At 34.5% G+C, this 26255-nt stretch overlaps 3 protein-coding genes and 1 long non-coding RNA gene across 5 annotated transcripts; 2 read left to right on the top strand and 2 right to left on the bottom strand.

Annotated features, from left to right (window-relative positions):
* The first annotated feature begins 7507 nt into the window (after positions 1-7507).
* LOC145168614 (uncharacterized) lies at positions 7508-9522 on the top strand. Of its 2 annotated transcripts, none has more exons than XR_013741962.1 (6): positions 7508-7652; positions 7736-7873; positions 7954-8455; positions 8548-8790; positions 8929-9040; positions 9148-9522. It is a non-coding gene; the product is annotated as an uncharacterized LOC145168614 (long non-coding RNA). The 2 variants fall into 2 exon arrangements; XR_013741961.1 differs by having other exon boundaries at positions 7954-8475.
* Positions 9523-10477: 955 nt separating this feature from the next.
* On the bottom strand, positions 10478-13067 carry LOC145105363 (uncharacterized). The gene is made up of 3 exons (XM_079042484.1): positions 13047-13067; positions 10965-11451; positions 10478-10896 (listed from the first exon to the last, which is right to left on the bottom strand). Exons 1-3 carry the CDS (start codon positions 13065-13067, stop codon positions 10478-10480), a joined length of 927 nt encoding a protein of 308 aa, XP_078898610.1.
* A 1293-nt stretch (positions 13068-14360) lies between these two features.
* Positions 14361-16244, top strand: LOC145105362 (uncharacterized). The gene is made up of 5 exons (XM_079042483.1): positions 14361-14384; positions 14461-14600; positions 14653-15529; positions 15627-16099; positions 16187-16244. Exons 1-5 carry the CDS (start codon positions 14361-14363, stop codon positions 16242-16244), a joined length of 1572 nt encoding a protein of 523 aa, XP_078898609.1.
* Positions 16245-16592: 348 nt separating this feature from the next.
* On the bottom strand, positions 16593-18121 carry LOC145168613 (conserved oligomeric Golgi complex subunit 2-like). Its single transcript, XM_079087388.1, has 4 exons — positions 17898-18121; positions 17527-17697; positions 17238-17399; positions 16593-16961 (listed from the first exon to the last, which is right to left on the bottom strand). Exons 1-4 carry the CDS (start codon positions 17998-18000, stop codon positions 16951-16953), a joined length of 447 nt encoding a protein of 148 aa, XP_078943514.1. The 5' UTR covers positions 18001-18121; the 3' UTR covers positions 16593-16950.
* Positions 18122-26255: the final 8134 nt, after the last annotated feature.

Here is a 26255-nt window from a genome sequence, read left to right as displayed (position 1 = left end):
TATTCAATTGTGATGATACAATACAATGAAGTCATCCGCCCCCGGACGCTTTCGCTGTCCTGGTTCGGGGGTGTGACAACGGGTGCCATTCAGGTACGCGCTGCGTACAGAGGAGTACGCGCAGCGTACGTGTCTAGACCCAAAACCCTACATTTTAGGGGTTGAGCACCATTTAAAGAACATTATGCGTTAAGGACCTTCTTTATCAGCCTCCCTCTTGTCCCTTAACAGCCTCCATGAAACCCTAACCCCATTCATGAGTGTTATTGAGCTTGGAAGGTCCCTTGAGTGCATTTTGGTGTTTTTGTCCCAATTTCAAGGTAGAGAAGGTTGGAGCAAGGTGGTGGTTCAAGAAAAAGCTTATAGATCCGAGTTGTCTGCTTCATTTCATGCTTTTGCAAGGTATACAGTCTTGAACTTGATACCTCATAGCTTAGATCTATTTTGGTTTGAGTTTTAGACCCTTTTGGTCCCATTAATGAGATCTTATGAGTCCATGCCGTTTCTGAGGCTTAGAGTTGCCACTCTTGGTATTATTTTGGTCCTAGAGTAATAAAGTTACCATCTTTGAAGCCTTAATCCAACCATGCATGAGTATTGGTCATTTTTATGGAAGTAGATTGTCATATTTCGAGTTTGGGCTCATTTGGGGACATGCAAGCCACCAAGTTGTCGACTTTATGGTTTAAGACACTTCATATGACTCAGATATGTGATTGGAACCCTATGTCTTAAGGATTTAAGTGCTTATTGGGATTATGGCTTAATGAGTGAGTACGTTGGGCGTACAAGCTAGTACGCGCAGCGTACACGCCATGCAGCCTGTACGCTTAACATACAGTTGAGTACGCCCCGCGTACTCAATGTATTTGGGCTTTGCGTCTTTTGGGCCTCAGATGGGCTACTTTCATGGACTTTATATCTTGGGCCTTAGTGGGCCATCTGGAATCGAACCTTTGGGCTACGGAAGCATTTTTGGGCCTTAGGCTAAGGCCCATGTGAAAGGATTAGGTCCAATTGGAAATTGGGCCATATGTTGGGCCTCGTTGGATTGTTTAACTTTTGGGCCATTGGATTGTGATTTAGGGTTTCATTCTTGGACCAAGTTATGTTAGGCATAAAATAGTCTTTTAACCCGAAGTAGGGATTTTTGGTTATGATGTAGATCCCAAATGTTAATTAGTTGTTTTTGGAAATTGATAGCTCGGGGAGCTATAGGACCAGCAGTCAGGGATCATTCGTTTCTTTCAGCTTTTCGAGGTGAGTTTTCCTCATCGGGTTTAGTGGGTCTAACGCACCAAGGCTGACCCTTGTTGATTATGTTGATATACTTGTTGTCTGTGTGATACTTGTATGTGCATGTATATATATGCTTATTGGGTGGGGCCCGTATTGCGAGTGTGGGTGGGGCCCGTATCTTTTTGGTCGGGGCCCGTTATACGAGTGTGGGCGGGGCCCGTATCTCATTGGTCGTGGCTCGTTATGCGAGTGTGAGCGGGGCCAGTATCTCTTTGGGTGGGGCCCGTTATGTGATATGTTTGGTATGTGGTATCTTGGGGAACTCACTAAGCTTTGTGCTTACAGTTTTTAGCTTATGTTTCAGGTACTTCCAGTTCCAAGGGGAAGAGCTCGGGTTGACTGCATCACACACACCATAGGGATTCTGTTTGTGGGACATACTCTGATTTTCTCGATGTTTAACACTTTTATTTGTTTGGGATGTATAAACAATGTTTGGAACACTATTTTTACTTAAATCAAAAACGAAATTTTTGGGACCATATTTTAGGATGTTTCATTTTGCATCATCTTAACTAACCAACAAGTCATAAAAGCGCTCATATTTATTTGAAATGTGTGGTTTTTCCACCACCACCCCCCACTTACCACTACACTTTGCCATTACCACCCTCTACCACCAATAACATTGTCTACTAGCACCCGCCTCTGCCATCACCACCACCACCTTCCACCACTACAACCAACATCACGACCACTGTTCACCACCATCGGGAAATCAAAAAAAACACACAGAAATCACCACCACCAGGAAAATAGCACATGTACACATAAACCACCACCACTGGCCACCATCTTCACCATAAAACATTGATAGCCCCATCATCACCACTTGCGATATTTACTCCATTCATCATCTGGTAAATACTGACTCCCATATCCCTCCTGTCATCCATTCCAGAGATACTCACCCAACTTCTGGTACTCAACCGAACTCGTCTCATGGTGTTGGTACCTCTTCTCCAGTCGATCGAGAATGAAAACTTTAGGTATTTTGTCTAGTTAGTTCTTTTGTGTTGTTGTTTGTCTTTGCTTTGGGGCCTGTCTCTTAGCTTTGGCTTGTGATTCGGGTTCCTTTCGATACTCATCGTTCGTTGTACTCTTTTTTTTTTATCTTTTATTAATAATATTTGCCAATGGGTGTCTCCCCCTTTTATCCAAAAAAATACTGAGGAACACAAAATACACACATAATACACAAATTAGAAGCAAATCCATACACACATTTATAGAACTTTGGAGGGACGATTGGAAGAAAAATAGCATCACACACACATACATTATATGTTGTGTATGAATTTTAGTCACAAAGCAAAGAACGGGAAGAAATACATATGAATTGCGTCCATCAATGATCCTATACAAACACACACCTGTTCACATAAATCTTCCATTTCAAACCCGATATAACACACACATCTAAATTTGATTTGCAAGAGTGAAGTGTGTACAATCAACAGCAGGAGGAGGCCGTCTTCTCCGGTGAGACCTCTGCCTCTAATCTAACCATTATAGAAGAAGAAGGTCGGCGGTGGTTGGATTAGGGTCTAAAGCCACCGTCATCGGAGCTTAGTAGGAGTGGGTGGTGATGAACAAGAAGGAGCGACGATAGGAGTTGGGTTTTGGCGGCGGCTGGGCTAATACATGGGTGAGGATATGGGGAAAAGGGTTAGGATGGGCAAGGTTACCGACTACAACTCAAATAGCCGTTATCTTTACATAAAAACCCTTAGTGTCTGACTACTTGTTTAAAACCTACTAAAAAGTTAAAATCAACAAAACTAGACAAATATAGGGCATTAATGAACATAAAAATGGACTTAGGATGTAACCACGCTCTTAATGAAAATATGAGGGCTTTAATGGTAATAACCACGCTCTAACAAGGAGCTAGAGAAAAAATGAACCGATTACATCAAGTTTAAAAGAGGATTTTGAAGCCAATCGATCCATTTAACTTAGAACTTATGCTTCATATAAACTAACTAACTAAAAGAAATCGAAACTATGTCATCAAACATTCTATTCATTATCAGTTTATTTGTATCATAGACACATCTCTTTCTAAAATTCCAAATTGTCCACCATGTAGTGACTATGATCACCTTGAAAACTGCTTTACGAGCCATGTACATATGCAACGAATCCAAAAAACCACGTAATTCACGTATATGAATAGGATTAGATAAGTCTATATCACACTAACGACTTATCTTGAGAAGAATTTGGGATGCCACTTCACACTAGATGAGCACATTTCAGATATTTTCTGTTGTGTTGATTGGTTTGTCACCAGTCAATGGTTTATTAATTGAGCATAACAGTTGGTTTTCTTTTAACCTACTTTTAGGTAGATTATAATAGGGTTTTCATCACATAATTTGAATATATTGTAATACTTGTAACATAAATTTGTATGAGAAATGGATTATGTGGACGATAATGAGTTCAAAATGATTTTGTGGCATTTAATTAGTAATAGAGGACTTTGATCCTTAATTTTATGGAGTTTAATGACATTTATTCCTATTCATAATTTGAACCTAGAAATTTCCAGATTTTTAATGAAAGAGCAAAAGAAGTTGAATTTAAAAAGTGTGACTGTTTTATAAACTGTGCCAAAATAATGAGATTTTTTCTAGAGATAACCGTGTAAAAAATAAATTACCAGTAAAAAATGGTTGATTTGAATTTTTTATCTGATAATCATGACATTTTTGTTAACAAAATATAATTTAGGATTTTTTTTTCATAAAACAGAAAGAAATATTGAGACTTTTCTGAAGATTTCCTTAAAATTATACAAAAAATCACAACCCATTATACTTATATATAGAAAAAATTTTATATTATTTTTATTTGGAAAAGCACAAACCATTATATATATATATATATATATATATATATATATATATATATATATATATATATATATGCTTAGGTTATTTTGTTGTAACTATCTATTGTGTGCATGTAGGATTGATTCTGGACCAATCATTTTAGTTATTTTAAGAAAGTAATTAATGCATATTACATGTTGAAGATATAATGAGTATTAATTAAATATCTAGCATTTAATATGCATTAATTACTTTATTAAAATAACTAAAACGATTGGTCCAGAATCAATCATACATGCACACAATAGATAGTAAAAAACATTTGAACCTAACTCTCTCTCTCTATATATATATATATATATATATATATATATATATATATATATATATATATATATATATATATAATCTTATATCATTTTTTGTTTAAAAAAACATAATTTGTTATATGTTTATATTTAGATAAGCTCTTACGTTATTTTTTTTCAAGAAATCACAACTTATTATATTACCATTTAAAAAACCAAAATTATAGGTTTCCAAAGGAATTGGCTACCTAATATGACCTGACATATATATGGGCGAATATGGTATGAAATCGATTTGTTTTCACATATCAAATATTGTACCAATTATAGATGATATACATAAATTTAGTTATTAATACTATACCAAATATACTTTGGACATCAATACCAAGAAGTTCAGTTAGTATAGAGTCATAATAATATACACCATTATTAATTTATATCAACAAAACTTGTTGGTATTCAAACACGATAGTACCAATTATATGTAGAAGCTAAATATTTGTTATGGGTAAAAACAAATATGTTCATCGTTGTATATGCCAGGTTATATTTTTAGCTCATTAAATCTTAATTTAAAAACTTTTAATTTGAAATATTTTTTAAGTAAAATAAAATGAGTTGTTTCCAAAGAAAAAAGATAATATAAATGTTTTTTTTATATAAACATATAATGAGTTGTGTTTTTTTCTAAGCAAACAAAAAATAATGTAAGTTTTTTTCTTTTTTCTTTTCATATAGACGTGTGTATATATATATATATATATATATATATATATATATATATATATATATATATATATATATATATATATATATATATATAAAGGTTTTTTTTGCAAATAAATATGAGTTGTATTTTTTTTTTGTATTGTTATATTAGATGGTTAAATTATAATATGTTTTATTTATTGGTAAAATAAAGTACCTTCCAAAATATAGAGGTTCCAATATATCGAATTCTATTTGTTTCAATCTTGAATTTGATCGTAAAGTGTAATTTTTTTTAATTTATTTATTATTATTATATATATTTTTTTGTGTTAATCATGATGTCTAATAGGTTGATGATTAGTTGTATCGGGTCGAAGTTCATCACGATATACACTTACCATTTAGACCAAATATATCTCCTAATCATAAAAATCCATGTGGGTAGATGCATAAATTTCAATTCGGATTTATCATGCTCTAATCAAATAATATTTGCAAATTAGTCTATCCTTTTTATCAAGCATAGTTTTAATAGATGTTTTGAGTTATTCGTATTTGAATCAATAGAGTTTTTAAACTATTGGATTAAACTCGAGTTAACTAACGTTGTAAAATTGAACTTAAATTTAGTCTAATATAGTCAAATTGACTTTGATCTCAATGTTTGTAGAGTGGAATTTAAATTTGAGAAATTTCGTCAAATAACCATAAATTGGGGGGGGGGGGGGGTGTTTAACAATTTAACCACAAAAATCAAGGTTTTGTAGAATGACCACAAGATCCACAGAGGGTGCTCTGCGGATCAATTAAAGGTTCTGAGAATCGATGCACACCTCTGTGGAAATGAGGTGACATCGTTTTGAGATTTTAAGGATCCGCAGAGGCGTCTCTGTGGATCTTCTATTTGCTTTGTGGATCCTCGAAAGGTTCTGAGGATCGGTCGAATACCCCTACATTGCAAACACAACCACATACCTCATACCCTATTGCAGAAAGACGATGGAGACGAGTCGATGACGCTTAATCGGTCATTTCAATGGTGCGTAAATCGCGGCATGTGGAACAACTACACTCCGATGTGTTATCCGATGGCTATGGAACACATGTAAGTCTATTTTTCCTCCTTTTGAATCGTAATTTGCCCGTTTTTTGAATTAATTATATGTTCGTAGGGTGTATGATAGTTTGTATTAGTGTATAATAGTTTAGTGATTAGTAAATCCCAAAATGTTTGCCCGATTATTGCCATGGAAGTATCTTTTCTGCGAAGAACAGATCCGCAGAGCCCGCTCTGCGGAATGATGTTCATCTCTACGGAAGTTAATTTTTTTTTGATTTTATATGCAAAAAGGATTATTTAGTAAGAAAATTATTAGAAAAGATTATCAAAGTACATTGCTATTACAAGTTTAGAAGGTAAGAGCATTATTGTCCATTTACTGTTTTTTTTCAATTATAATGAGTTAAAATTATAAAAAAGGATTATTAAATAACAAAAATTATTAAAAAAATTATAAAATTGGATTACTAAGTAATTTCACATGTTAATAAAAAATTTACTGAAAGTACCTTGCTATTTTTTGTTTTGTTATAACATTTTACTTTCGTTTTTGTTATTACAACATTGTACTTTGCCTATATATATATATATATATATATATATATATATATATATATATATATATATATATATATATATATGTTATCTTTTGCAGCATAGTATGTGAGGATAGCATGCAGAGTTAACTTTTAAAGGGGTGGTGGGCACTGTGTTGGGGAAGTTCATTCCAAAACTAAATAGTAGGCGACTCGAATTATTTCGAGACACACCGTTTGGGATCTTCATTGGTATGTCCACTCCGAATGGTGACCCGATGCTCTGTCATTTGATGATGATGCATGAGGTTCGTGATGTGCTGGTAGCCAGGGCTGGGAGGTTTCGGTTCGAGTTACAAGGCAGGGTGGTGGAATATGGTGAAACCGAATTTTGTTTGATTAGTGGTTTGAGATTGGACCTTATGTTGATGTAATCAATACAAAACGCAAAACAAAATCTGAATTAGGGAGTCAGTTGTTCCCAAATTTGAGAGATGAAGATTTACGGCTGAGAGATATAGAAGACTACATAAAAGGGCCGACATTCGAGACTTGTAGCGATGATGATGCGGTAATGCTTATAAATATGTTGTTTTTGTTGAGAGGTCTCATAGGATGTGATACAAATACATGCATTCCGTCAGTAGTGTTTGACCTCGCCAATAATCTTTATAATCAGGTAGTAAATTTACTATTTATTTATAACTACAAGATGATTTATATTAATTATAATGAGTATGACAGGTTTGCGTGGGGTACGTTTTTATGGAGGTATAGTGAGACACAATTACGACTCTGGTTTGGGAAAATCTACAGATATTTACGAGATCATGCCAATATGGGCCCCATGAAGACGTTGAATTATACGGCGACCGGTTTTCACCTCCTGTTTAAGGTTAGTTTTACGTGCAATTAATATTACACATTTTAAAGTTTTTATAATCATCGACAAATCATAACATGTTAAAGTTATACTAGGTATGGATTTTAGAGACATTTCCAGAAGCTTTGAGGTATGCCCATCACACCACAAATGAATTTCCAAGAATGAGGGCATGGAGAATAAAAACACAATTAACTGTCGAGCAATGTTTACATATATTAGACGTTTCACTGGTATAGTTATACATTCCTTATAAAGTTATATATAGTAAAAACATCGATATGTAGTTAAAATAAATGTTTTTATTTTGCAGGAAAACAACATTCCACGTGATGTGGAAGCAACAAAATTTAAGATCGAATTGCCATTCTATTCGCGTTATATGAGTTGAACTTTGGACGGAGTGGAGTCTCCACCGATGCAACAAAGCCCCTCTAAACAACACTCTCCATCACCTCAAGCCTGTCAGTTCCAGGAAGCGGATTACATTATCTCACCCGCTCATGGTCGGGGCGCAGAGCACAACACCTCACAAGACAGTAAAATAGACAAGTTAATAGGCATTGTTAATCATTTGGAAACCAAAATCGAGCATGTGTCGAAGAAAATTGACAAATAGGAAAACGAAAGACAATTTGTTGTGAATGATTTCGATAATGTGGATGGCCATGCTGAAACAATTTTTGGTGGTTTGGAGAAAGAGTCACCCGCTACGTATGTGGAGTCACCACCGATTGTTGTTGAAATTAACGATTACACAGTTACACCGGTAAATGTTACACCGAAAAAGAGGGGGAAGATGAAATCGAAGTATTGTAAGGAGCCTTACGTACATGTATTAAACAAATTACTTTGTATTTATAAATTATATCATCGTTAAAAATTACTTAACATTTTGATTTTATAGGTTCCGTCCACAGAACCAGTGAAGAACAAAAAATGAAGAAAACCGAAAACGGACGCTACTATAGAGAACGTACAATTGCTATTGGACCGTTACATGCCTACTGATGAGGAATTTTGGAAATTATGGGGAAAGAACCAGAATGCGCTTTTTTTGGAACATAAGTGTTATAAAGGTTTTGAGATGAATTGGGAATTTTGGGCAACTTTACTTGGCATGTATAGGTCTGGGTGGTTTGACTCTGAAGTAAGATATATCCCTTATTTCATTTCACAAAACGTTTTGGATAATTAATTGTACAAAATTTAACTTCTTATCTTATAACACGCAACATTTGGTAATATGGGCGTCATTGCTCAATGATATCAATCCATCGACTGCTAGGTGGACAATTATTAATCCTCATGGCACCACTTTGGAAGCTAGGAAGAATCATTACTTGAGGCGAATAGCAGCAGGGAAGCTTGGCGGACCCCATTGAAAGGATATTGATTGGGTTATTAAATTTATTTATATATCATATAATTTTTAAATTTGTATATATATATATATATATATATATATATATATATATATATATATAATTTAACATTTTTTTTGCAGGTTTTAATTCCCATCAATGTCCTGCAAATTCATTGGTTTTTAGCGGAGTTGAATCTCATTACATGGAAAGTGACCATATACGATTCAATTAAATGGTGTGGTTATTTCAAAGAATATGGGGAAAACGGTTGTTTCGAAACCTTGGGTGATAGTATTTTAAGCGAACTAGACAAAATTTCATATTGGAAGCATTTTCCCGATAGACAAAAACCTAGTTCGGTGGAATTTGTTGAAGGTGAAAACGTGCCATAGCAGGAAGATGGAGGTAGAGGAGATTTTGGAGTGTATGTGTGCATGTTCGTGGAAATGCTTGCATCGGGGGTGGAAGTGGAGACACACCAGTCTGCTCGAAATATGAGATTTAATTACCGTAATAGGATGACAAAAATTATTTGGGCAACTAGAGGTTGATTGTGTAGTTTTATTACTGTTTTAAGATTAATCGGTTATTTTATGATTATATTAGTGAATCATTACTAGTAGAGTTAATTTAATAAAATAACTTAAACTCGAATATAATACATATAACAAACCAAAAACACAAAATAAACGTACAACAACAATAATTAACTTAAGGGAACTGCAATTGATACTTATCTTTCTCCATTGTTATATAGTCGTCCCTAATTCTTAGTTTATCTTCAAAATGATCCTTTTTCTGCACAAGATCTATCATTTGTGCATCCTTCTCAGCAAACCATTTTTCAGTCATTTTGATAGTCTTCTTAGTATTTTTTATCCATTCTTCATGCTCTTTGATTTCTTTTATTAATCTGCATCCGTTCCTCAGCCTCTTTGCACTCTGCCACAATGACGTCACGACGTTTAGTGAGAGCCCGAGATGACTCTTTATCTATTTTTTGTTGTTCTTCAGCCCATTGAAATTGTTGAAAAGTATCATCAGACATATATGGCCCTCTAATGTTTGGTGACGGTGCAAGAAAAGGGTCTATCAGATCACAATAGTAACAATCAACTTCGTTGCACGAGCGAATTTAGAAATTTGAAGACAAACTCATATTAAAATTCGAAATAAATTGTAACTCTTTACCAAAAATTCAACGATCATCTATGACAATTTAAACACCCTTCAAGTCCGCAAAGAGCTGTTTGGCAGTTCGCAGAGGTGTTTGTCAGTCCGCAGAGTTGTCTGTCAGTCCGCAGAGCTGTGTGTCGGGAACTTAGGTTTAAATTCTTTATTAAAAGGTAAATATTATTAATAAAAATGTACACTTTATTTATTAGAAGATAACAACGGCAATGGACCAAAACTAAGGTTAACATAGAACTAAATACAAACTAATATTAGTTGTGATCCATACATTACAATTCAAGTAAATTGTCGTGGAGGTAAGACGAAAACACTTTCAACTGGTATTTCCCAATGCATAAGGATTGGAATAGGATTCACCGTCTCAGTTTGATAAGCATTTCGATACACCGCAGTAGTTAACTTTAAATTTACCACAAGCTGGATTTCTTCAATTTCAAGCCTTTGTAGTGATGCTATATCGTGATCACAAGGTATACTGCATTTTTTCCATTTCCCGCAAGTACAAATCCCACGTTCTAATTGCACGGATTCGGTGGTTAAATACTTACTCACTTCATATCTGTCACCAACAATATGCCTAACCCTACAACCATCGGAGTTGATAAATCTTTTTTGAAGCACCTTAAGTGCATAAGGGGTCAAAAGAACATGAAATTCCCGCAAGTACAAATCCCACGTTCTAATTGTACTTTTTTCTGTTAAAACAATGATATATCATTATATATGACATTTATTGTTCAATTTGACAAAATTTTAGTCATACCTGCAGCCAAACGACGTTGGTAAAACCATTTCTGCATAAGCGCGCGGAAGAACTCAAGAATTGGTAATATAGGCAACTTCCTAGCATCTTTTGATACACCATTCATGGACTTTGCACTGTTTGAGGTCAAATAATCGTACCTCATGGTAGGGCATTGGGATCTAGTCCATTTATCACGTGGAATTTGACTAAGGTACGCCGCTACATCTGCTCTAAGAGTACAAAGTCTCCCCCAATACTGTTCAAACTCAGTGGTCTTGTAAGCTGTTACAAGCTTCCAAAACAAAATTGCTGATTTTTTATTTTTTCCAAAGGTGTGCACTATGTTTCCTATTAGATGAAAACCACACAAGCCATACCCAATAGGCAATATTTGATTGTTGCCATCCATGGAAACTGCATGCAATATGGTGCCTTTGTATTTTCCCTTCAGATGGGGACCATCCATAATAATAACTTTTCTACAAAACCGTCTGAAAACATGTATCTGCAACAAATTTTGTAAAAAGCATGAATATATTAACAATATATTTTGTTTATAAACACTATATATTTACAAAGTTTAAAATTTAATTTATGTATTTACCGCGCAACCAATAGCGAAAAAACAATACTCGAAGCGATCCTCCAAATCAGTTTGTATGTACGCCACAGTCCCAGGATTATGTTTCTTCAAGTTGTGAAAATAAACTGGAAGTTTGGAGAAACTTTCTTAGGGGGTCCCCATCATTAATCCCATAGTAAATTCTCTAGCATGCCACGCTTGTGAATAATTCAAATTAATTTCCAGCAACACATTCATATCTCTAATAATATCTTTAGGCCTCCAAACTTTCAAACTACCTTGACCCATAATGTCATGTATTATAGTTCCCACAACTTCACTGGTTGCTTGCCTATGATTTGGGTGTATAAGTAATGAAGAACATGTGTGCTCCTTCTTAAAAGTCTTAATTTCAAACATTTTAGTTCCTTTAATGACAGCTGCATATAAACGCCAGTGACAGTTTTCTTGCAAACAAACAACCTCGTATCGCGATTTGCTTGATTTTTGAAACTTAATCTGAAACTTTTCTTTAACCGCTTTGAATTTAACAGAAGCTGTTAGGTCTTCTTTGGTGTTATAGGTTTGATTCACAAATATTTTATCATTCAGACCTAAACGGTCCAAGTTCAAGAATAGGTTCTGGACAATCAGGAATAAGAGGAATACAATACCACATATTAAAATCAATTTTCCGTTGCGTGTACTTATCTTCCGACCAACTTTCATTTGATTTTTCATCAGATAATTGATCATCAAAATCAGGTACTTCTCCAAACTCAAATAAATTTTGATGTTCTAATTCTGTCATGCGCAAATTTGGTTCATAATCATCATCTGATAAAACGTTATCGTTATCTGATACAAACTTATCAGCAACTGAAGTGTTCGTTGATCCTCAGAAGTGTTAAAGAATCCGCAGAGCACCCTCTGCGGATCTTGTGGTCATTATACAAAACCTTGATTTTCATGGTTATTTTTTTAAACCCCCAATTTATGGTTATTTGACGAAATTTTTCTTTAAATTTATGTGAACACTTCCTAAACAAACATAGTTATAAAAGCCCATTGCTGGGGTAAGATTTAAGACCATGAGCAACATTACAATAACAAATAATAAACATGCAATTTAAATTGAAAATATTTAGCAAAGAAATATTATGATGTTTAGTTATTTAAAAGTATTATATTATTCACTAAGAAGTACATATATTATTCATGTGTTAGTCACTTAGTCTTTGCTTTTAGGGAAAATTTCATGTATGCCCTTATTAAGCTGTAAAATATCATATTTACCCGACATTAAATCTAAATATCATATATACCCTTCTTAACATTTAAAATATCATATTTGCCCAAATTTAATTTTTAACCATTTTTAAAATGTTTTTAATCACTTTTTATATTTTATAATCATTTTAATTTAAAAACATAATGCCAATTGACTAATTTGCCCTTCAATACTTAAAACCCTTTTGCCTTAACTTGGATCGACCATAATTGACCCAACTATCCTAACCCTTTTGCTGATCACGTACCTGGAAGGATACGAAATTCATTGCGCTAACTAACTGCATACATACGGCGCACACTTCAAAGAAGTATTCTCTTCATTCAACGTCATCTTCAGCAGCGGAGCATCACCTGTTGACGAAGAATCAATTCCGAGAAGATGGCAACTGAAGTCGTATCAGGTAATACAATGTGGAGTATAGACTATGATTGTCAGTTCTGATTTTCTATTACACAATTATGATTCGTATCCTTTAAATCGCAATTTCTTATTATCAAATTTTTATTGCTTATTTTGCCTTTTGATTACTCACCTGGTAATTAATTCGATCAATGTTTTTCATCTTTAATTACAACCTATATATATACTCTTCCATGCAACTGACAATTTCTTGATTGACAACAAATTAACAGAGGATTTGAATGGGGAAAAATCAACAGATGAAATCTTGAATGGCAAAAAATCAACGGACAAAAACATGGATGATTTCATTGAACATGTAAAGTTATTTACTCTCGAGCTTCTTTCATGTAGTTTAACGAGTTAAAAGCTTAATTGTTATATAAACATGTAACAGTCACACATAGACACGGATGATGGCATCTCAAAACCGATATGGGAGAACACGGTTGAGTCTCCAATGATTGATTATGTTTCTACGAGTATATAAGCTTCCAAGTACAAGATAAAATTGAAATATGGGGGTATTTTTCGACTAGCAAAGAACACTAGTAAGAAAATATATTGTTTTGGCTTTCAAAAATGCATCTACATAGAGACATGGTCATACAACTTTGCTCAACTAAATGATGAAGTCATAAAACGTTATTCATCAAAGAACAATCCAAAATTTTCAATTTGGTATGTTGACAAGTTTACACCAGACCGATTATATATCCAGCTAGATTCTGAGGAGAAGTTCATAGCTATGCTTACCATGTATGAAAATGAGAAAGAAGTAACCATTTATGTGACAACAGAAAATAACCTTGACTCAAATAACCTTAATGTTAGTAATCAGTTATGCGTTAACAGAGATGAAATACAGTATGAAGATGATTCAGACTATTGTCCCAGTGTAGCAAGTTATTATAGCCGTCTTAGTTCTGATAATGAATATGAGCCGATGACAGATGATGATGAGGCTGACTCATTTAGCAAGAACAGTTTAAGCATGAAGGTGGGCACAAAATATGAAAATGCGATTAGTTTTAAGAGAGCTTTGAACCATTTTGCAATCACGAATGAGTTCGAGTAATTCATCCACAAAAGTGACCCGACACGATTCACAGCAAGGTGTGAAAAAATAGATTGTGCGTGGAGAATTCATGCTTCTATCATGCAAGATGGAATTACATTTGAAGTAAGTATATAGCCTAACTTATATATAACATGTTTTCCATTAGCAATACATTTATGTTTATGTAATTTTTTTACAGGTTAAGAAAATGGTGGAAGGACATACATGTTCTCGAAGTAACAAGGGTGGTAATAAGCGTGCTACTCAAGGATGGGTTGCAAATATAGTTACTGAAAAATTGAAATCTGATGGGGATGTCTCTCCTATGGAGCTTAGAAAGTGGATTACGAAAACTTACAATGTTGAATTACCATATCTAAAAGTATTTTAGAGGTAAAGAGCAAGCTTATACTGATATGTATGGTAAGTGGGAAGAATCATTCATGAAGTTGGATGATTTTAGAGAAGAACTATTAAATAGGAATGAAGGAAGCATTGTGGAAATTGACTTTGATATTGATGGTGACAAGAAACGATTCAAAAGGTTTTTTATTTGTCTAGCAGCTTGTTCTAAAGGGTTTCTTGCTGGTTGTCGTCCTTATATTGCTCTTGATGCTTGCCATTTAAAAGGAAAGTTCACTGGTGTACTAGCTGCTGCAACGGGTATTGACGGTAACAATTCCATCTTTCCAATAGCTTATTTTGTGCTTGAATCAGAATGTACACAATCATGGACATGGTTTCTTGAATCACTTAAAAAAGCAATCAGGATGCCAGATGGTCTTGTGATCTCATCAGACATGCAAAAAGGGTTAGAAGTAGCTGTGATGCACATTTATCCTAATGTTGAGCATAGAGAATGTCTACGACACTTATATAGCAATTTCAAGAAACAATTTCGTGGTGAATTCTTCAACAAGAAACTTTGGGGTGCTGCAAAAACCTACCGTCCTACCAAGCATGACAGATTATTGAAGGACATTGCCGATGTAAGTCAAGATGCCATTACATATCTAAATAACAACCATAAAAAGATATGGAGTAGAAGCAAGTTTGGCACAACTTCCAAGTGTGATTACATCACTAATAATATTTCGGAATCGTTTAATTCTTGGATTGGTGCGACACGTTATCAACCTGTGCTTGATCTACTTGATGCAATTAGAGAAAAGCTTATGAAACGGTTTGACAAGAAGAGGATGTTAGTGAAAAGATGGAATGACGTATTGGTTCCTAATGCTAAGATTCGTCTCAATGACATCTTTAAGGTAAGTATGTTAAATTATAGTTCAATTACATATTATTTTAAACTTAGATGATGCATGTAGATCTCAATAATATATGTTTTTTTTATCTTTCATGTAGAACTTGGGTGAATATGAAGTATGTAGAAGCGGTGATAATCAAGCTGAGGTGAAGTTCAAGGGAACGCGTTGGGAAGTCAACCTAGACAAAAGAAAATGTGGCTGTCGAGTGTGGCAAGTTACGGGCGTTCCATGTGTACATGCAGCGACTTTTATTGCTTTTACAAGGGATGCTAATTGGGACCAATATGTTGATCAATATTTTAGTATAGAGAAATTTAAAGAAGCATATGCTTTCAAAATTACTCCGATGTCCGGAAAGGATCAATGGATTAAAAAAGACGGTGAGAAAATTTACCCACCTCTCATGAAAAGACCGTCTGGAAGACCCAAAAAAAATAGAATTAAACCCTCAGATGAGCCTAAAAGAAGGCACAAGTGTTCGCGATGTGGTGAGTATGGACACCGTGAAAAAACTTGCAAAAATCCCTCATCTCAAAGTATCGATCAAAGTGAAACATCCACGTCTACAAGGTTGCTCAAAATCACATTTATTTTGTCTTATTTTATAAATAGATATCAAAACACATACAATGCTAATATTGTTTTTATTTATTTTAGGAAACGTGGAACGAAAACAAAATCTGGCGGTAGCTTGGGAGTTTCAGGGTCCATGTGAAAAAAATTGATGACAATAGTTGGTTCTTTTAACAATTTTCTTATTTTTATTGATTACAAGTTGTAAGATGATGTTAAATAGGTTTTTCTAAAAAGTACGTTGCTAGAAATAGTTTGTTTAGAAAGTATGATGGTAAAATGATTTTTCTACAAAGCAAAATTTAAAAAAAACAGGGACTATACTGTAATTATTGCTAAACTAAAAACAACATACACCAAAATGTAATTAATGAAAATTTAAAACAACATGGACCAAACTGTAAGTACTGCAAAATTAAAATCAACAATGAACAAACTGTAATTATTGCAAAACTAAAAACAACAGGACCAAATTATAATTAATGCCAAATTTAAAACAACAGGGACCAAACATGTAAGTATTGTTATTAAATAGTACAAAGATAAAAACATGGGCTATTGTAATTAATAACATCCTACTTACACATCATCTATTACAATATCAGAGATGTATTTCATACATTACATTACATGCTCCTAACAAGTTGCATCAAACTACTAAAAAGGCTATATTAACATAAAGGGCATCCTCTATACGAATACATTCACTTGGTCGATTTGGAAAGAGGGACTAGATGCAAAAAGACTTCGTCTGCTCGTGCAAATCCTCTACAAAAACCTGACCACTTTCTCATTAATCATTACATTTCTCATTTCTTTCTTATTAATCTGTCGTTAGATGATCTAAATCATGAATTATCTGCAAAACACAACAAAACAATAAGTTATTAACTGAATAAAGTTTAATTTTGTAAAATAATATTTTTTTTCTCTATCTACCAATTTAAAATTCATTTACTTTTCTAACTGTACATAACAAACAACTTCGGAATTAGAGTTAGACTAGAACCAACAAATGCAGAATCTAATGAACAAATGGAATTGAATGACAAAAGAATGGAATGGGATGGAATAAGCAAGGTGATGGAATGAGTTATTACATTCCAATACATGAAATAAGAATTTATTCTATTACCTTCTAAATCAGCCAAAAAACCAAGACTTGACTTGTAGTTTTTCAAGAAATCTGTAGGTCTTCCATGAGAAAAAGCCCCTGGCTTTCCCTGCTGAATTGCCCAAAGAACCTCCGTAATAAATGAATTCGCAAGAAAGCTAAATACATGCAAACACGAATTTTCTGCAATAGTAAAGGACAATTACATACCATCAAAGTTCAAACACAACAATAATGCCCAAATCATGTAGTAAAAATCTCCTTATATTGTTGATGGTATAGAAAACAGGAATAAAGAATGAGCATATACCTGTAGAAGAAATCTCCAACAAAAATGTACAATCTTGAGCAATGAGATTCTTGATTTGTTTGTAGTCATCTTCAAGCTCATCACCAGTGAACCCACCAACCACTCCAGATGAAGTGTAAGGAATCCCTTTCTGAACTAATGGTGCCACCACTGTTGATCTGAGTATCTCTTCTGCATTTTGGGTATAGTCCACAGAAGCATAAGCACATAAGCAATTGTATACCGGATTGTAGCTCAAATCCAACACAACTAAGCTATCAAATACAACATAACTAAGCTGATTGTAAAAAGAATTTGAACAATTGAAACTAGGAACCCTAAAATCGAAATTGAAGAGATGGAAATTAGAAATAGGTTGAAGTCGATTTTACCTGATGTGATGATGTGAGTGTGCGACAATAGTGGGGGGAGGAAGAAGGATGTTGTGTGTTGCGGTCGGAAGGAAGATGCGATTACGGAAGGACGATGCGACATCACAATGAAGTTGTGATCGATAATCCCTTATGAACATCTGCGCCATGTACATTGCAGTTAGTTAGCGCAATGAGCAATGAATTTCGTATCCTTCCAGGTACGTGATCAGCAAAAGGGTTAGGATAGTTGGGTCAATTATGGTCGATCCAAGTTAAGGCAAAAGGGTTTTAAGTATTGAAGGGCAAATTAGTCAATTGACATTATGTTTTTAAATTAAAATGATTATAAAATATAAAAAGTGATTAAAAACATTTTAAAAATGGTTAAAAATTAAATTTGGACAAATATGATATTTTAAATGTTAAGAAGGGTATATATGATATTTAGATTTAATGTCGGGTAAATATGATATTTTACGGTTTAATAAGGGCATACACGAAATTTTCCCCTACTTTTATTTATCCATTATAAAAACAATTGATTATATCAATGGTGTATATAATAATATGACAGACAAATTATTAAAATAAATCAACTATATGCATAACTCATGTCCCAAGAATCCGTATATTTGAGATGGTTTATTTGGGGGGGGGGGGGGGGGGGGTGGGGGGGCTCGGATGTGGCCATGTGGGGCCTTTATGACGCCATCGATAACTCTTGATCTTAATTTTAATTTTAATTTTAATTAGTTAATATATTGATAATTTACAAACATAATGAACCAATCAAAAGATACAAATAAAATAATTGCCAATTTTAATATATTTATTATATTCTGTTTGATTGTTGTTATGGTAATATACCTATTTGGGAAGAAAATTGGAGGCCGCAATATATTAAATATAAGAGTAAACTATATCAATGGTTCATATCCAGTGTTGTAAAACTTGTCGAGTTGGCCGATTACTCCTCCGAGTATTCGCTACTCGGTAACCCCTTACCGAGACGAGTTACAGAATTCTGAGTACTCCCCAATCGACCTCTTATTTAACTAAGCAGTGTTGTAAAAATCGGTCAATTCGGTGATTAATATATATATATATATATATATATATATATATATATATATATATATATATATATATATATATATATATATACTTAATGATTTATTATTTAACATACATAAATGTGATTATTACTACATATATATCTTATACTGTCATTAGTTATTCACGAAGTGAGACCATTATGTGTTTTTCAGTTTTTATGTATTCACTTATATCTAATTGTGTTATATATTTCAATCAATTTATGATTTTAACTTATAATTTTGACATATATAATTTCCTTAAAAATATTTCTACATGAATTACCGAATCCGAGTACTCCCCGAGTACTCCCGGGTACTCCCGAGTACTCGCTACTCGGTAGTCGGCCGAACAGGTACTGAGTAACGAGTTCTACAACCTTATATATATATATATATATATATATATATATATATATATATATATATATATATATATATATATATATATATATATATATATATATATATATATATATATATAGGATCCGGTTCCTGTGAGGACTCATTTTAAAGTGAGGACTCGTGAGGACACCTTAAAAAATTGAAAAAAATATAAAAAAAATACAAGTCATAAAATCGAGCATAGATCTATGTCCGAGAGAAAAAAAATTGGAATTTTTTTTGCATCATTAAAATTGATCCATGATTCAATTTTAATTTTTTATTTTGCATAATTATGATCCATTATTCAATTTTAATGATCCAATTTTTTTTCCATTTTTTTCTTCTGGACATAGATCTATGCTGGATTTTATTTTTTGTATTTTTTTTAGATTTTTTCTCAATTTTTTTAAGGTGTCCTCACGAGTCCTCATTTTAAAATGAGTCTCACCCGATTCTGTTTATATATATATATATATATATATATATATATATATATATATATATATATATATATATATATATATATATATATATATATATTAAAGGGCATAGGAGGATTGAACAAGAACTTTCATATTTTATAACTTTGTTACTTCACTTCGGACTAATATCATTAACGTCCCATGTTTTTGGCACTAAATTGGGAAAAGCCCTGAATTTAATTTTTCATTTACTGTGGACACGATATTTTCGTGGAATTATGGCAAAAGGGTAAAGTGCCGGTTTCAGCAGGTTACAAAGCTTAGTCGAACGTTGGAGGTAGTTATTACAAAGGTTTTGTTCCATTCTTCTCTCCAACGTCAAACCAAAAAGATGGTAAGCTCCTCCAACACGCACACACAAGGGTACAGAAAATGGGCTTTAAGGAATCCTTGGTCTGAAGATTTGAGATGCGAGTGTGATGAACATGCGACATTCTCGATCTCCAAAACTATCGATAATCCATGGAGGAAATTCAGGGGGTGTCCAAACTATCAGGTAATATTAAGTTTCCTACTTTTTGTGGTCTTGTTGAACGAGTATGAAGAAGTGGTTGTTGTGCGGGACTCCAAAAAAAATGCGAATTTTTTAATGGCTTGATCCACTACTGCCAAACACTTACTACAAGGAAACTATGTGGAAGTTCCATATGGATTTGGAGGAGGCTAAGAACAATAAAGCATTTGGAATGGAGATTTTGAAGCTTTCAGAGGAGGCCAAGAACAACAAAGCAGTTTAAGTGGATATTTTAAACCTGTTGAAGGTGGAGCTACTTATGATGGTCATGCTTTTGGTGGTGGTGATCGTGATGAGGTTTATGGTTCACAATGTTGTGGTTAAAGCACTGTGAAGTTGTGGGCATTAGTTAGGTTCAGGTGGAATGGTAGTAGTAGTTTAGGTGTAAGGGTGGTAATATTTTGGTTTTGTAACGGATGACAATGATAACAACTTATTATGTTTTAATGATAACAATGTATTAAATCCTTTAACATATACATATGTATAAAAATAACCAAATCTTGAAAATTTAATAGCAACCTACTTACAAAACTAACCAAAACATGGAAGGTAACAACAATTATAGTGATCAATGCATATATATTGATAACTTAACAATCATACCATGTCGTTTACAAAGCTTCCCAAATATCAATGTCAGTTAACAGCTCAAAAAGGGGAATGTACTTTGCAAAGCTTCCCACAAACCACTACCATACCATGTAACCTAATTAGAACCAAACTTCAAATTCTACCAAACATTATGGACATGAATTGGAAGGTTGTTACCAAAAGACAAGTGTACCAAAAGTAGATGTTTACAAAAAGGGCAACCTATTTACTAATGCCCATTCTACCCATTCAACCCTTAAACACAACTTCTTAATCTAAAACCCAAGGGGTTTTGGAAGAACCGCCACCATCAGCATCTTCAACCATTTTCCTGAACTTCAGTTTCCTAATTTTTTGAGAGGGAGTCCTCTTTTTCTCCCAATGGAAATTGTAAGAACCAGGACCCAAGGGTATCACTCTTGCTCCAACCTCTCTCTCTTCAAATTCTACTTCCCCAACCTCTGTTTCTTCAACTTCTTCTTCCTCAACCTCTCTGCCTTCAACTTTTTCTTCCTCAACCTCTCTCTCTTCAACTTCTTCTTCCTCAGCCTCTCTTTCTTCAATCTCTTTTTCCTGAACATCTCTTTTCTGAAAAATCTCTTTCATCAACATTTGTTTCCTCAACTTCTCCATAAACCTACAATATGGAAGGCTAGTTAGTAAAGCTACAATATGAAAGCCAAAAATAGTGTAACAACACATACCTATTTGATAGCAGCCACTGCATCAGCATGTGTATATCCAGACAACAACAAATCGTTTAAAGTAACTCTTTCATTCACCTTCACCTCATTATCATTCTCTTGTTCCTGAACATCCTCCTTTGCTTGACTCATAGATTGCTTACCATTAGGTGTATGGGTAAAAAGATCATGAAAATCCTCATCACAGGTTAGAGACACATCCTCCTTTGCTTGACTCTTATGTTGCTTACCATTAGGTGTTTCCTTTGTTGTTTTGTTCCTTGATCCAGAAACTTTAGTTTTCCCTTCTCTCCTTCCCATCATCTTAGTCTTTTTCATAGGAGTAATAGTAGGACCACCATCTTGATCACCAGATTCTGAAACTGGGGGAGGAGCAACATCCCTTCTTGGTATAGCAGGCCCAACTGGAAGGAACTGATCAAAGATAGGTTGGCCTCCCCCATCTTTCCTAGGTCTTCCAATCTTCCTTTTTGGGACATGGGGCTTAGGTACCTCATCATTTGTGCATGAAATCTTATTATGCCCAAGATGTTGGCACTTTCCATACATCACAGTCCTAGGAACCTTTAACCTTTGTGAGGGGTATTTGGCATCTTGTGATTCAGATGCATGCTTCACTCTCTTTAGTTTGGATCTTTCAGGCATCCTTCTAACTGGGGGTGGTAATGGTTTAATAATGTCAGTCCTTTGCCACAAGTTGCTTCCACCTACAGGTTGTATGTTCTGACTGTATGTTGCAACATATTTGTCCTTTTGGAACCAAGAAGAGAGGAATTGACTTGGATCTTTGTGGATATATTTGGTTGCAGCTTGACTATGCACACATGGTATGCTAGACAACATCCACAAGTTTCAGGTGCAAGTGTGAGTAGCTAAATCAACCTTGTATCCATTGTAGCCATACCTAGTCTCAAACACATCACCACCACTTAGCACCATTGTCCACAACCTACACACAAAGCAAGCAAAGTACACACATAAAAAATAAATACATAATATATTTGATACATGCCCATAAAAACTTATATTACCTCATATCTTTCCCAAATTCATCAATCTTCAGTTGTATGTTAGGCTCACAATTACCCCTCCATTTGGCTACCTCTTGACCTTAATGAAAAAACCTTTTCATAAGGAGAATCCTTGTTTCCTCAAGAATTGTAAGTAGAGGCTTCTTCCTTATTTCTTTGATCATGCCATTTGAAACATTCTGCAACCCCATTCTCTACTACTTCACAAGCATACCCATAAGAAAAGAAGGCTATGCACCAGGTTTCAGGTTTCCTTGCCATAAGATAGGTGTATCCTATTTCTGTTATCTTCTTTATCTTCTCTATTGTAGCAAGAAAGTCCCCTTCCACTGTACTCATAGCAGCTTCCCAGAACAAATTCTTTAACTCTAATCCTGTGAATTTCTTCCTAAAGTTTGCAAAGATGTGTCTAGCACATTGTCTGTGCTCAACATGGGGGAGTAGGTCTGCCATAGCCTGTAGAAGTCCCTATGATTAACAAACAAAACACAGCACATGCAAAAACTAATGAGTGTTACATATAAATATATATTATATACTAATTTATGTTGTTGGTACCTTGTTTTGGTCTGAGATAACAACCACTCCATTGCCAGCACCAAGATCCAAATCACCAACCAAATTCTCAATGAACCAGGTCCAATTGTCCTTATTCTCAACATTCACAACTGCCCATGCTATTGGGTAGACATGGTTGTCTGCATCCCTCCCAATAGTAGTTAAAATCTTCCCCTTTGCCTGCCCCTTCAAGAAACAACCATCTAGTCCTATTACCCTTCTACATCCTCTGTTCCATCCATCTCTAAAAGCCTTGAAGTCAACATAAAACCTTTTGAAATATTACACCCCGGATTACTTTCTACCCCCACCAAGCAAGTTGTACCCGGATTACTTGTAACGCCCGTGTTTATGGGCTAAGCATTAAAAACGATGTAATAGTCCAGGTCAACTATTGTAACGTGTTTTGAATTAATAAGAATGATTTATGTGAATTTATGTGTTTTACACTTAATTATTATGATATAATAAATTAAGGATAAAAATAAGCTTTGAAAGTAAAATGTTAGATATAGCCGCTATCTATGAAGAGAGTTGTAGTGGTTGAAATAAGGATTCCGGAGATATAAAGAATACCGAAATCCGAGTTATAACGAAGAAGTTATGACCTGTCGAAGTTTCGCGACAGAACCGACACGACGTTGTGTGACGTAAAAAGTGAATTTACGATAAAGTGTTTTTTAGCATTAGTGATCTAAACGAAATTTGTAGTGTTCGTTAAACCGAGAGCGTGCATAAAAAGAACGCCCAAATCTGACTTCATATGAGGAAGTTATGATTTTTCTAAGTTTCGACTTAGCAGTATGCAGCCCGAAACTCAAATTTTAGATCAAGTGATTTTTAGCCGAAACAACCTAAACAAGAATCGAAGATCTTGTTGATAGTAGTTCAACGGTAAAAAGACAGACGAAAACGGACGTCGGATGAAGAAGTTACGAGTTTTTAACGGACTTTTCCTGTCCCGACCTGTTAAAAATATAACTTTAAAAATAAAGTAAAAATTAGCCGACGGAGTCTAAACAAAAGTTGTAGAGCATAATTTCACCTACGCATGGATATAAAGAACGTCAAAAATGGAGTTCGTATGCGAAAGATATGAATTTTTTAGGTTCTGGGCACAAACTTTGAGGCTGGTTCGAAGGAGTACGCCCAGTGTACATAAAGATTACGCCCAACGTACTTCACACGTATTCGATCCGAAGTCAGCTACGTCGCCCTACTCCTTTGCATAATGGACACGTGTCATAGCCTTGACGCGTCCGAGCTGATCCACTTCGTACGCCCAGCGAAGAAATCTGCGAGGCAGTACGCCCCACGTACCGAAGAATTACGCCCAACGTAATAAGGAGCTTCGGCCTCCTATAAATAGGATCAAAAGCCAACCGATTTTTGGTTACAAATTTTGCTCTTTCTCACCCTCTACTTTCTTTTTACCTACATTAAATACCCCCAAGCCTAGAATATCATCCTAGCATCGTAAGCAAGCCCCGGAGAGCCCGAAAATCCCGAGGAAAGAGTTTTTCGAGATGAAACTCTGTCCGTGTGAAGCTCGGTTTTTGAGAAAACATCCCGGTTTCATCGAAAAAAATTATTTTAAGGGACAAAGTGTTGTCCAATCACCGTCTTATCAGGTGAGTGTATAGTCACTTTCATCTTACACATAGATATGAAGTATTTTCTATAAAATACGTGCTATGTGTAATTATATTGTTTGTTTATTTGAGATGGGTGTTGAATAAATGTTTTATACAATTTTAAATTGTATATGTATTTTTATCTACAAATATGTTGGGTAAAACATGGGTAGATGAAATAATTGATGTGTTTTAAAATGATGAGAGGTCTCGATATTGTTGTTGTTTCATTCATCTAAAGGCGTATAGATGACGACCACAGACCTTTCTAGACAGTCCAGTGGAACGCTAGCAGGCTCGCAACCTGTAGGTGTTTGTGAACTTAGTGTTCAATGGTATACTCCATCCCCCACATGGTTGCCTTATTTGACATAAATTGCTGAGGAATCCCCAAAGCAGTGTTGTCACCCCGATGAAAATCCTTAGGCTAGGTCCCTTATGATAGGTGTTTACGGATGTAAAGTGAGGATAACGGGAACGTGTAATCAGGGTTATTGTTGGTTGATGAAATTAATAAATTTATTATTGGTTGATGAAATTAAAAAATTTATTATTATTTGTGGGTTGAAAACCCTATATGCTCACCAGACTCCCAAGCCTGACCCACTCAGCTTTTTATATTACAGGTAGTGGACCCAAAGCATAGTTGGATAATGACGAGATATTTTGGATTATAGGCCAGTAGATGTAAATAACTGTTGTTAGGCTTATAATGTACTGTTTATGCTTTTGGTCTGTATCGGAACATGACATCCCGAGGTTTTGTTATATAATGAAAATACATTTCTTTAAGAAATGCTTTGATAAATTTTTATCATAATTTGTTTTGGGGACAAATTCATCAACACTTTTTGGAAGATTACTCTGATTTTATTTTAAAAGCATAAACTAAATCGGTCTTTTCTGGCCGAGAAATTGGGGATGTCACATTACTCAACCTAATTGCAGCTGAATAGTCCCAAACCCTCGCATAGTGGTCTTCTAACTTCCCTTCTATCATCCCCATTGCAGTAGCCCTTGCTCTTTGGCATTGCTTAACATATACACTCATTAAAAACCTTTGTAGCACATATGCTTGCATCTCTACCAATGTTATCTTGGGCTTCATGATTACATCTTTCAGGTAGTGTTTGGCTAACCAATTGCTAGTAACTAGGGAACCAAAATGATAATTCCTAGCACACAGATGAATTTCATTACAAAAATTAATCTGGAATGTCCTCTCATTGTACTTCCATCCAATTGCTACCCTAAATGGACACTATATTTTTTATTGTAACTGCTTCCACTACCACACTTAGCTATAACCCTCACTCTATCATTTTTTTCAAAATAAAGTTGGTATCCTCCATGGACTGCATAGTTAGTTAAAGCAAAC

The sequence above is a fragment of the Lactuca virosa genome, chromosome 4 (genome assembly GCF_052849685.1).
Source record: "Lactuca virosa cultivar CGN04683 chromosome 4, Lactuca_virosa_CGN04683_v6, whole genome shotgun sequence".
Taxonomy (NCBI): Eukaryota; Viridiplantae; Streptophyta; class Magnoliopsida; order Asterales; family Asteraceae; genus Lactuca; species Lactuca virosa.
This window is presented reverse-complemented; position numbering and strand designations above follow the sequence as displayed.